General features: G+C 35.4%; 1 protein-coding gene across 1 annotated transcript; it reads left to right on the forward strand.

Annotated features, from left to right (window-relative positions):
• The first annotated feature begins 8,515 nt into the window (after window positions 1-8,515).
• LOC149175516 (uncharacterized protein At5g01610-like) lies at window positions 8,516-9,493 on the forward strand. The gene has a single exon (XM_089422862.1). It carries the CDS (start codon window positions 8,626-8,628, stop codon window positions 9,127-9,129), a length of 504 nt encoding a protein of 167 aa, XP_089278988.1. The 5' UTR covers window positions 8,516-8,625; the 3' UTR covers window positions 9,130-9,493.
• Window positions 9,494-12,256: the final 2,763 nt, after the last annotated feature.

Below are 12,256 nucleotides of genomic sequence, written 5' to 3' on the forward strand. Positions count from 1 at the left end.
CCAAGACAAAATTGGTCAAATGACCCAAAACTCAAAATGCTAGGGGGCACGCTAGTCTAATGATGCTAGTGATAACAAGTCACCGCCTGTGCAATCATGCGTAAAAGCCTAGTCCACAGACTCGGCACACCAGAGGTATGTCGCTACAACCTCAGGGGTAGCTCGTCGGTCCTCACATCTGGAATACCAAGAGTAAGGCCCTCGACCTGATCCTGCAATGCTGAAAGAGTCTCGACCACATCAAGGTCGCGAAGGATAGCCCTTCCCGCACCCTGTCCTGCTGGAGCGACAACTGGCACTCTCAGGCATACTACTGGTCGAATTGGTCCAACATCTGCATGAGCACATGAGTTTTGATTAGTCCTGATAGAAGAAAGCACAAGAACATTATAAAGAGAAATGATAAATAGAGAAGTGGTCAAATAATTTACCTATGACACCCCACTGCTCGCTAGCAGGCAGTACCAAATCCGGATCACCCCGGAAGTCCATACCAGCATATGGATACTCGGAAAAAACCATCTCCTAACAGTTGAACCACTCGAAAAAGGTATCAAAGAAATAAATCTGGGACTGACCAGCATGTCCAGCCATAAGGTCGACCCATCTCTACATCCGTGGCTCAGTCGGTGGAGGTAAACCAAGTGAAACATACTAAGGCTGCATTAGCGGGATCTTTTCCAAGGCGAAAGCTGTCAAGATAGAACCATATCCAAAGTTCTTCAATCTTCCATTTTTCACCTTGGTCAGTTGTTATTTCATCACAAAGAGTACTGCATCACACCAGTTGAACACCTTTCGTTCAAGGCATTCCAAGGCATACTGCATATAAGACCTATTGGCCACGTGAAGTGCCGCACTACCAGCTAGTCTAGCAAAAGTGAACAGAATGGTCCTCAGGGACCCGTCAGTGACATCTCGGATAATGATCTTGCCATCCTTACTTGGTTGAGATCCCTCTCTGCAATACCTGCGAATGTAATCTCTCACAGATTCACCCCCACAGACCGAACCTAATAATGAGATAGGGGCACCCCGCCTCGATAAGCCGGTCAAAAAATGGATGTCCACGACAGTCAAGGGGATGGACTTGCCCCTAATCTGGAACACCTGGGTGGTAGGATCCCATGCATCAAGGAAATACTACAACAAGTTGATTTGTTGCCTCATGCAAGAGATGCGGAAAAACTTGAACAGGCCACAGTTCTGCAGTGCATTTACCGTAACTGGATCATGTAAAGCAAGCATGTCCTCTTCTTCATGCTCACGTTCTCGCCATGTAACAGGAATTTTGCTCCAATGAATCTTTGAAACAAACAAGAGAAGAGTCAAGGTCCTGATTTGGTGAGAAACAGGCAAAAATTTCCATGAAAAACTATGCATAAATGGCCCTCTTTGCGGCCATCGCACCCCTAGCAGTGTTCTAGGTGGGATGCATGCTAACTGGCCAATGGCCAAGCCAGCATGCATCGCGCATTTCGATGTAGAAGAGGTGCGATGGAGCTAGGGTGAGTTTTTCAAACCCCAGAGGCTCAGAAAAACCAGAAAACATGCTCAGAATGCAAAATGGAAAGGATGAAATTAAAGAGCTCAGGTTTAGCTCCTACTGGGTCCAGACGGCACCGAGAATTGTTCACAGAATCTCCCGGAATCAGCTAGTGAAAATCAAGGGGGAAAACACCTCCAAAGCTCCAACAAACCAAAGTCCAAATGAAATGGTAAAATGAGAGGTAAAAAGCACTTTTAAATTACTTTTCACGTAATTTAAGTAAAATATTAGTGTTTTAACTCATTTTTCAAACGTATATCGTTCGTTTCTAACTAGTTTGATGAAGCAATTGAATAGGCAGTACAACCTTTGAAAGAACAAAGTTGTCAATGGTAAAATCAAGACAATCAATGACCATTATATCGAGCAGGTTTAACACGGAATTCAAGCTCGTTAAAAAATAAACATAAGCAACGAGCAAATGTTCCCCTAGAGTTTAAGCTCATTAAAAAATGAACCATTCTCTGGTAAATAACCATTGTGAATGTATTACCATCAGCCTTTTGAAGCCTTGGTCATGTTCTCATCATCACCTCCACTTTGGTTTGGCCGATCATTCACCTCCATTTGATTGTTTACCCTTTTTGAGGAACAACTGCGAAGAGTGATCCTGTTAGCCTTCCTTCTGACAGTGCCGTGATTGGAAGATTCCAAACCTTACCTGGAATCAGCTGCTACCCATATTTATCACTCCTTCCTCAAAAAACGAGTCTCCTTTAAGCTCTTTTCAGCTGACTCGTAAAATATGAAAAGATTGCTGAGCGATTGGCCTCTCTAGCTCGTTAAAGGGACCGGAAGTGCTATCCCTCCTTTAGATTTTAATCTTTTTTGGACTTGAGGGATTATTACACAAAAATATCGAGCACTTGCTTTGTTTGGCTCATTAAAAGTATCGAAGATTCATCCCTTTTGTATTGTTTTATACTTTTTCGGACTCAAGGGATTATATGACGAAAAAGGATCCTTGGAGTTTTCTTTATGTCCCTTTTTCAGACTCTCTAAATTTGAAAAGGACCGAGTTATCCTTGTCATTAAACTCGTTAAAACCAAATAGCGACAAACTTGTCCATAACAGACAAGAACGAGTTTCACTATCACTAGGCTCGTTAAAACATAGCAATGGGTTTGCCCGAAGGGAAAATTATAGAACAAGCATATGTTATCCTCCTCAAGCTTGACAAAAATAAAGAGGTACTGGTCAGCAATGACTGGCGAAAATTGGAAAGAAAACTTGAAGAAACTTTATCGGTAGCAAGTCGCTCTTGAACATGACACTTTCACTTCGCATCTGAGTCGGGTTGGGTTGTTCTATTCACTGGTCACATCACCATGGTTCCATCACACCATCCATATTTTGGGTTAATGCTACTGATCCATCATGTCAGTGTCACCGATATGTTCAAGAGAAGTCGCTCAGAGAATTCACCTATGTCTCACCTGCTGCAATACATTCACGCTCCATTCTTTCATGACCGCCACCCTGAACCTTATATTAGCAGATCGTTTTCACCTCCGTTAAAATCATTTGCTCCATTCTGTGTCATTGATGTGGGATTCATTAAGGCCCTCCTATGACGGATCGCTTCCTGTCGACATCAGCTCATTATCCAAGAAGTCGATCTAGTAACAACCCTTTCAGTACTTTGAAACTTGCATGCCTCAATGGCAAGTTTTTCACTTCCGGCGACAGGTTTACATCAATAGCCTTCAACCGAAAGATTTTACATGGTGTTCGACGCCAAGTCCCTTATTCACACCACGTGAATTGTACTGTAGTACCTTGAGGGTCATCATCACTATCGGTGATTCCTCTCGTGCCTGTTAACAGCTTACATCATTGGCTGGTAATCAGGCGATGTATTTCCATGTTCGACTCCAAAACATATCTCACATGGATCGACTTGTACTTTGAGTGAAGATCGAACGAGATTGAAGACCCTGGATCTAGTTTCATCCATCCGGGCTGCGATATATATTCAGGAAAATAAAGACATCAAATGTACATCATTACTGCACAGATAATCATCCAACCTAAGGGATGATGGCTCTACCAGAATCATCAGTCTACACTCAGACGATTGTCTGTCTTATGTACATGAAAATGAATTTATAAAGTTGAGCATGGGAATTCCCGTCTCAACTAGATAATGAAAATATTATGAAGATAATGTATTGTATTGTATCTTATTACAGGTCACCTTCTAGCTTGAAAAAACTTCAGATCCTCATGATAAAGCATTTCACCCGACATCAACAGATTAATGACCTCATGCTTTAGGGGGCAACTGTTATAGACATTTTTGGGCACTGCAACCCCAATCATAAATGTCCATAAACCCAGGGCTCCTAAGTCCCTAAAAGTGTTGTTCCAACCTCTAAAATAACAAGGTCAACTGATTACATCTTCTCCCAGAAGTTCTCCATGAAAAATTGCTCAGAACTGGTCAAAACTGGACCATCTCACCTACTCCATGGTCAAAGTGTGTTGCATCCCACCTAAATACACACAGTAGGTGTGATGCATCTTGAAAAGCCCTTCTATGGGGTGCGATGGGCGAGAGTGGACAAATGGCAGGGTCAATCTGCAAGGTGGAGGATCATGGAATCTTCTAGAAACTTCGCCTGTGACACTTGCCTCTCTACATTCACCCAGGGATGAGCAAGAGATCATCAATCTCCAAGTGGAATCAAGAACTATCAGAGAGAGGACACTAATCAACTCTCAAAAGCTAACTCACCCCCCTTGCAAGTATCTATATATGGATCCCTCATCCCAGAGATCCAGAGGCTGGAATTTTGTATCTTGTAAGGAAGTGCTACTAGTTTCTTGGTGCAATATCATAGTGTTGGGTGATCTAAGCTTTTAATGAGGTGAAGAAGGGCTTTCTTGCTGAGAGGATGATGCTGGGTCAGAACAATTGGTTGTAATCCTCTTTGCTCTTTCTTGATTATCAATAAAGATATTCAAGTTTTCCTTCACATTTTTGTATAATTGATGTTATGTGCATTTGTGTGGTCAATATATATTTGGTCCTATATTGTTTATGATAATAGATCTATGTTGTTGGATAGTTTTATCCTGCTTTGATTCTACAGGTGCTCTGTGAAGCTGGGTAGACAAGGAAGCGAGTAGCAAAGATCTATCAGAAGAGAGAGGAATCGAGCAAGGAACCAAGCACAAGACAGAGGTTGGTCTCCTTATTCCCCTCTCATCTATTTCTCATAAAGGAAAACGAAAGTAGTTTTAGTTTGTTTGTTTCTAAGGTAGCTACCAGCCTTAGTGGGACTAGCAGCTCTGCATAGACACTAGTTTTCCCGATAACAACAAGTGTACCAAAAAACACCCCCTTAGCAGTGGATTGTTACCTGCAAAGGATCACAATCAAATTTGATGCTGTTAGTGGACAAACTTAAATAAACACAACATTGTAAATAATGGATAAAATGCATACAGAAAACATAAACTTAAATAAAGAGGTGCATGAACATAACAATTCTCAAATGGAGCAAACACATTAATAATATATGGAAAATCTCCCTTTATTGATTGCTGGTAGTAGAGGTTGAATATAATCAGAATACTAGAGCACTTGAAGAGAATTCCTTGAGCTATGGAGCTCAATAATCCTCATCAATGATGTTTCTTTTCCTCAATCTCTTTGCAAGTTTCTCCTCTCTCTCAAAGAAGTGTGAAGACTCTCCGAAGGGTGGATTGTTCTTAACTTACTAAGATGTTGGATTGCTTAGAAGCAATTTGGCCAACATGCTACTGCTCTTCACTTCCTTGGTTCAACAATGAAATGGTGGTTTGCTTACAAGCAATTTGGCTAGCATAACAATGTCTCTTCTTTTGGCTCTCCCATGGCTTGTTTAGATAGAGTTTTTTGAATCCATCTTCCCTCTCTTGGGACATGTATGATAAAGACACATGAGTAGGATAAGATGATTCCATTGAGGGTTGCACTTCTCCAAGGCGACTCGAATTCGACTGTACTAGGTCGACCTCGTATCAAGAAATCGGCTTCGAGTGTGTGGAGTGGTCTTAGACTACTGAGTCACCTTTTCTACAACCACGCGACTTTTTTGGTGATATGTCGCGCGTGCGCATTTATCAAAGAAATATACATGAAAACTTAATTAATTTCCTTTATAAACCTTGTAACTTAGGAGAACCTTTGATTTTTGAATCTTTATAGTGTATTCGGCTGGAAATTGCCCACCCGTGCATTCTGCTGGACACTTTTAATGTCTTCTAGATTGTACTAGCAGGTGTACAATTTTCTGGTGTTAACACCATGTATGCCACTCGGCAGCTCCACATGGTGATGCATGCTAACAGGGAAAGGATTGAATGATCAGACTTTTAATGGGTATAACTTTTGATCCAGGCATTAGATCGAGATAAAATTTATATTGTCAGAAAGCTCTCGATGAGCTAGACACAATGGTTTTATTCAATGTTAATTTTGCTAACTTTGGGAAAGGAGGATTTTTATAACTGCATCATCATAAGGAGATCATGAGGTCAAGTTAATTGAAAGTGACACCTCCCATTTAGCCTAGAAAGCTCAAGGTGGTGGGAGGGAGTGTTACAATTCCACTGGAACAATTTGTCACAACAAATTTGATCAAAATATTGAAATATTTACTATAGAGGTCAATTTCTTTTATATCTCATATTCTTTAATTATTCACTTTTTTTTGCTTAAATGTGAAAAATAGAGATGTGGAAAATACACACATGCAACCCATCTGGGAACAAACCCAAGTTTTTACCTTGAGAAACAATTATGTGAGAAAACCTAGCTAGAATGTGAAGTTGATCTACTCTCTTTTCTCTAATATGTAAACATGCAAATACAAAGAAATATGTACTCTCTATCAAGTTACTTGAGACATATGGACTATAAGGATACTACATAATCTTATCCCCTTTATTTTGCTCTAACCTTCTACTCTTGTATGCTTTTCTTAATAATGGAATAAATACAATAAAATATATTGGAACCCTTTCTCCTCTTAACATCTCGATATTTAACAATGATTGATATCTATCTAGGGGAAAGGTTTTGACTTGTTATGTCCTCAATTAGAGTTGGTAGAGCTACAATTTTGGACATTCTATAATTTTCTTGAAAGTTCACACATGGCTAAGCCCATATGAGCACGTAATGGAGGCTGACATGGCATTATCTCATCCCATGGTGGTCAAGGCAGTAGGTTAACTTGGAAGGGCGTAACTTTTTCTTACGAGCTCCAATTAACGTGATCCTCATGTCGTTTGAAAGATATTTAATGTAGATCAATGTTAAGGGGCCTTGCATTATAGAGGAAAATTTTGACCCCAAAATATGTCACTTGATACCTCAAAATGGCTTCAAAACATTGCAAACCCCAATTTTCTAAACCAAAACATACAATTAAAATGACCTTATGACTTGATTCCTCTATTTTTTTCGACTTTGAATACATCAAAATAAATGAAAAATAATATAATTATCCAATCTATATTAGAAGTCTTAGAAAAAGTCTTCCACCATTATTAAATGCATTAGCTACATAAATATCCACAAACTCTAACCTTCCCAAACCTTTAGGAATTGAAATAACTAGATCTCTGTTACTTCCATGACAACACGTAACTCTAATCTTGTCAGAAACCTAGTGAACACTTACAAGATGAATAGGCTAGTTCAAGCATGAATTCCCTCATCCTCCTATACGTTAATATCTACGTTGGTGCCGAGGGACATGGCATCAACATATAGCACCGTATTAAAGTGTAAAAAATCAATAGTGCGTGTTATATATAAAAATAATAATAACATATATCAGAGATATTTATAAATGGATATTTACTTTTATAATTATTAGGGAAAGATTAATTAGAAGTCCATTTATGATCTAAAATAAAGATTACTAAAGCGTAAAAAATCAATAGTCCATATTATATATATAAATATAATAATAACATATATCATACATATTTATAAATAGAGAAAGATTAATTACAGGTCTACTTATTATCTAAAATAAAGATCAGTTATGGATATGTTAGGAAAATTAATAAATATACTTATCTTTCAACAAAACAATATGTTTTGTTTATTGTTTTAAAATAGTAAATTATGTGATATTTTTTATAATTTATATACACAATTTTAGTGCCTTAGAGGATCTAAGAGTGAGTTTTAGAGTTAAAAATATAATTTTTTTTGTTCAAAGAAAATTTTTAGAGCCTAATATTTATAAGCTGAATAATTTTCTATACATTTTAAAAACAAAAAAATTCGTTAATTTTTTTAGCTGATTCATCCAAATATTATAGTATACAATTATTTATCTTAAAACTTACTAATATTTTATAGAGACAATATAAAATTATTAGAAATTTTAACATTCTTTCAAAAATATTTCTAAATAGTTTAGAATTTGTATATTAAAAATTCGTGAAATTCATTAAAATTTATAAAAATTTATATCCTTAAAATTTTCCTTATCTTTTTATTCAAATTAAACATAAAATTTCGAATTAAATATAAAATTTCGGCATTAATATAAAGGATCATAATTTAAAAAAAATAATAATATAATTATGGTGCAATTTAAAAAAACATAAACCAAATTGATTATCATAATTTCAAATTTTATTCTCTTTCAAAATATACAATAGTTAAAAAAGTAAAACCTAACGACTACCACCATGATAAAACGGTTATGACTGTCCAAAACACTTATAAGTACCCTAAAGAGGTCATGACCGTTGTGTATTGAGATATTGCCTTAGCGTAGTGAAAGGAATGGTAGCTGGAGAACATGAGTGGTAGCTTAGTGAAGGCTGTCAAGGGAATGGTAGGTGGTGAAAATGGGTTCCAACGTGCTAACTCTAACAAAGCGAAAAATCGAATATTCAATGTTTATCCATCCTTGATCCCTAATCCCTTATTTATATATATACATATAACAAAGCACCAAAAAATCAACAGTCGCGTGTTCGACTCCCGTGGTCCTAACTTTAGAAAAATCAGCAGTCGCGTGTTCAAGTCCCGTGCTCCCATCTTTCGGAAATAAAAAGAATGAGGTCGCTAGACAGGGCTGGCCCGGCCACATGTGGCCGCAGTTTGATTTTGATTGCCGCTATCTTTTCCATTTGCTGTTGCTCTTTGATTCAGCGATGTGAGTCGAAGACTGCTTACGAGGTACTGGAGGAATATGATTTCCCCATCGGCCTTCTGCCGACCAATGTGGAGAGCTACACACTGGATACCTCCGACGGAAGCTTCGAAGTTTACCTGAGCTCAATCTGCAGTTTCACGGTCGATTCTTACACACTGACCTACAAAAAGACAATCACGGGCGAGATCAGCGCCGATACCCTCAAAGATCTCAGTGGCGTCACTGTCAAGGTGTGGATCTTCTCTTTCAGCATCACTAAAGTTATTCGGGACGGCACGAATTTGAAGTTCTATGTGGGATCGATTAGCAAATCTTTTCCTGTTAGTAATTTCGACGAATGCCAGGACTGCGACTCCAGCACTGATTGTTTGAGTAACTTCTCTCGGCTCCTTCAAATCGCCTAGGATTCTGGGCCTTTTGTTCTGCCGTGAATTAAAGTCCGTGTTTTTTATTTTCATATTTAGCGGAAAACCTAGGGACTGGAACGGATTTTGCTCTGTATCTGTGTTCCGTTGGAACGAATGCTCTGCGGCGCATTTCCTTTTACCGCCTTAAATAGAGGTCGCTGTAATTTGAGAGGGATTAACTAAATTATGTGGGATTGGTAGAGATTTCAGTACATAAGTAGGATCTGGTGCGTCTTTGTTTGAAACTTCCCACTTCTATGATTAATAACGAGCACTATGATTCCTTCTGCGATTCCGTATGGTACTGAAATTTGTCCCATTTTTTTTTATCAATACCAGTATTGTTTTGTAGTTTGTGTTATTGAATGATAGAAGAGGAAGTTTAACGAAGTTTTTCCGAAGATTTGAACCCCAAACCTCTTCAATCTCTTTATTCCATTCCAAAGCAAGATGACAGAAACCAATAAACTGAAAATGCTTCCTTCCTTAATGATAGAAACCAAGAAACTGAAAATGTCTCTTTGTTTTGGTTTTGAAGGGGGAGAAACCAATAAACTGAAAATGTCTCCTTGTTTTGTTTTTGAATGGGAGAGGTCTTTGTCTTGTTTTTGAATCGGAGATGTAAAAAGATAAGGGAGTAGTCTTGATTGTGGAGAGTTTTTTTAATTGTGAGAAGTTTCGTGGTTATTTAGTAGCGATTTACTAAACTCATAAGTTTGATCAGTAAACTCTTCACAATTACTATGGAAGTGTCCAAGGGTTTTTGAGAGCGTTGAGTTTATATATATAATTAAAAAACCAGTTTAAACATGTTTTTGAAAATGCTGAGTCTACATATATAATAAAAAAACTAGTTTAAACAGCACATTAAAATTTTAGCACAATTTCTTTTCACAGATTTTAGCCAAAAATCTGCAAAAAAAAACTCTAAAAAAGTCATTTAAATCTTCTCCAAAAGATAACTATAATATAATACTAATAAAAAATTTAAACATTATAAAAAGTATTTTAATCAATTAAATATATAGGATTGATAATTTTTTTAAATAATAATATTATTGTGATTCAATAAAAAAATTTATTTTTTTTAACCATTTAAATATATATATATATATATATATATATATATATATATATATATATATATATATATATATATATAACAGAACATTAAAATTTTAGCACAATTTAACTCTTCTCCAAAATATAACTATAATATAATACTAATAAAAAATTTAAACATTATAAAAAGTATTTTAATCCATTAAATAATCAATATATTTTAAATAATAATATTATTGAGATTGAATAATATTTTTTTTAACCATTTTTATATATATATATAAATTGAAGTTATTTTAAATAGAAATCAATAAATATATATATATGCTATGAATTTGTCATTGTCTCCACAATTTGTGAGCTATGAATTTGTCATTGTTTGCTCATTTGATAGTTGTGGAATTATAATTTTGTCTCCTCTCGCTTAGTTTGATTAGCGGTTGGAAAATAATTTTGTCCGCCTCAAACGGAAATGTAAAGGTGAAATTATAAAAGTTAATTATTAATTTAATTTTTATATTAAAAGATGTGAGTAGATTATTGAATAGTTTAAAGGATTTATAAATTAATTTTGAAAATAATGGAAAATTTAGTAAGATCATGATAAAATTTAGAAGAAATGTTTGAAAATTTGGATTATAGCTGTCAAATTTTAGGATTTAAGATGTCTCAAGGTTTTTAATGGTGCTCAATTTATTTCTACCATACAAATATAATTTAAACACTTCAACATTTTGATTTTTAAAATTTTTTTTTACGAAATTCTAATAAAAAAATCCGTCATCCAAACAAATTATTGTGTCGTTAGACAATTCCTTAGATTATGATTCGATAATAGTAACATGGCATGTGATGGGTTGTCTTTTCTAAGGAACATTTTGACTTTACATTATTGATTAACGATAATTTTGACCGCCTCAAACGGGAATGTAAAGTTGAAATTATAAAAAGTTAATAATCAACCCAATCCATACTTTGAGAGATGTGGAAGAGGTTATGGTTAGGTAGTAATAACCTAGCATGTGATGGTTGTCAGATGTGGAAGAGGTTATGGTTAGGTAGCAATAACTTGACATGTGAGGGCTGTGTTTTCGGGAACATTTTGATTCTACATGATTGTTTAAGAATGATTGGTTGAATGATTTATGTTTTGAAAAAAATAATTTATAGTAAAGGAAATTTCTTAAGGATAAAATAATGTGTTATTTTATTATTAAAATGATTGAAGATGTAAAGTATTTTATTTAAATTAAAATAAAATAAAAATAGTAAATTATTTTTATTTAAAATATAAAATTATGAAGATTTTTTATATTATTATTTCTAAATAATTTTATTTTGTATTAATTTTTTTTTTAAATTTTAAATTTATTTTCAAATAAAAAATAGAAGACTTATATTAAGTTAAAATTTGAAATGAGAGCATGTAATAGAATTGTATTGGAGACTATGAAATCTAGAGTTTTTTTTGTTATTCTTATGGAATATAATTACATCTAAGTCTTGTTGAGAAATTAAAAAGTGGTATATGGTTTTTTGGAAACTCTTAGCTGTGTATTCTCAGTAATAATAAAATCCTAAAGAGCTATAAACTTTAAAAATCATACAAATTAACTTGGGAGATTGTCCTCACTAGCCATGGTAGATGTTGCTTGACCTACCCCTTATTCAAGCATATTCAATTCTGGGAGTTCGGAGAAGAGAGCCTTGTGATCCCAGTTACAGAGTTTTGATTGAAGGAGTTGGAGAACAAAATAAAACACAATAGAACAACTTGGTGAGAAGGACTCTAATATGTTAAAAATGAAACCATGTTTCAACATACATTCTATGAAGAAGTTGGCATTGTTGGATCTATATGTCTATTGTCATTGTTACCTAAGCTAACCAATATGTCTACTGTCATTGTTACCTAAGCTAACCATTAGCCCATTCTCAGTTGGACGTGTCTAACAAAATATTGCAATTATGCAAATAAATGAGCTTATATTTATAAAACTCCCAAAAGTTAGTTTGTTTGTGTATGAAGTGCTATTGTAGTGGGGTGATACTTATGAATCCA

The sequence above is a fragment of the Pinus tabuliformis genome, chromosome 4_1, assembly GCF_031772625.1.
Source record: "Pinus tabuliformis cultivar Carrire ecotype Pingquan chromosome 4_1, CPIR1, whole genome shotgun sequence".
NCBI lineage: Eukaryota > Viridiplantae > Streptophyta > Pinopsida > Pinales > Pinaceae > Pinus > Pinus tabuliformis.

What these genes read in the sequence shown, in the direction of transcription:
- LOC149175516 (XM_089422862.1), top strand. Translation starts at nt 8,626, where the DNA reads ATGAGGTCGCTAGACAGGGCTGGCCCGGCCACATGTGGCCGCAGTTTG.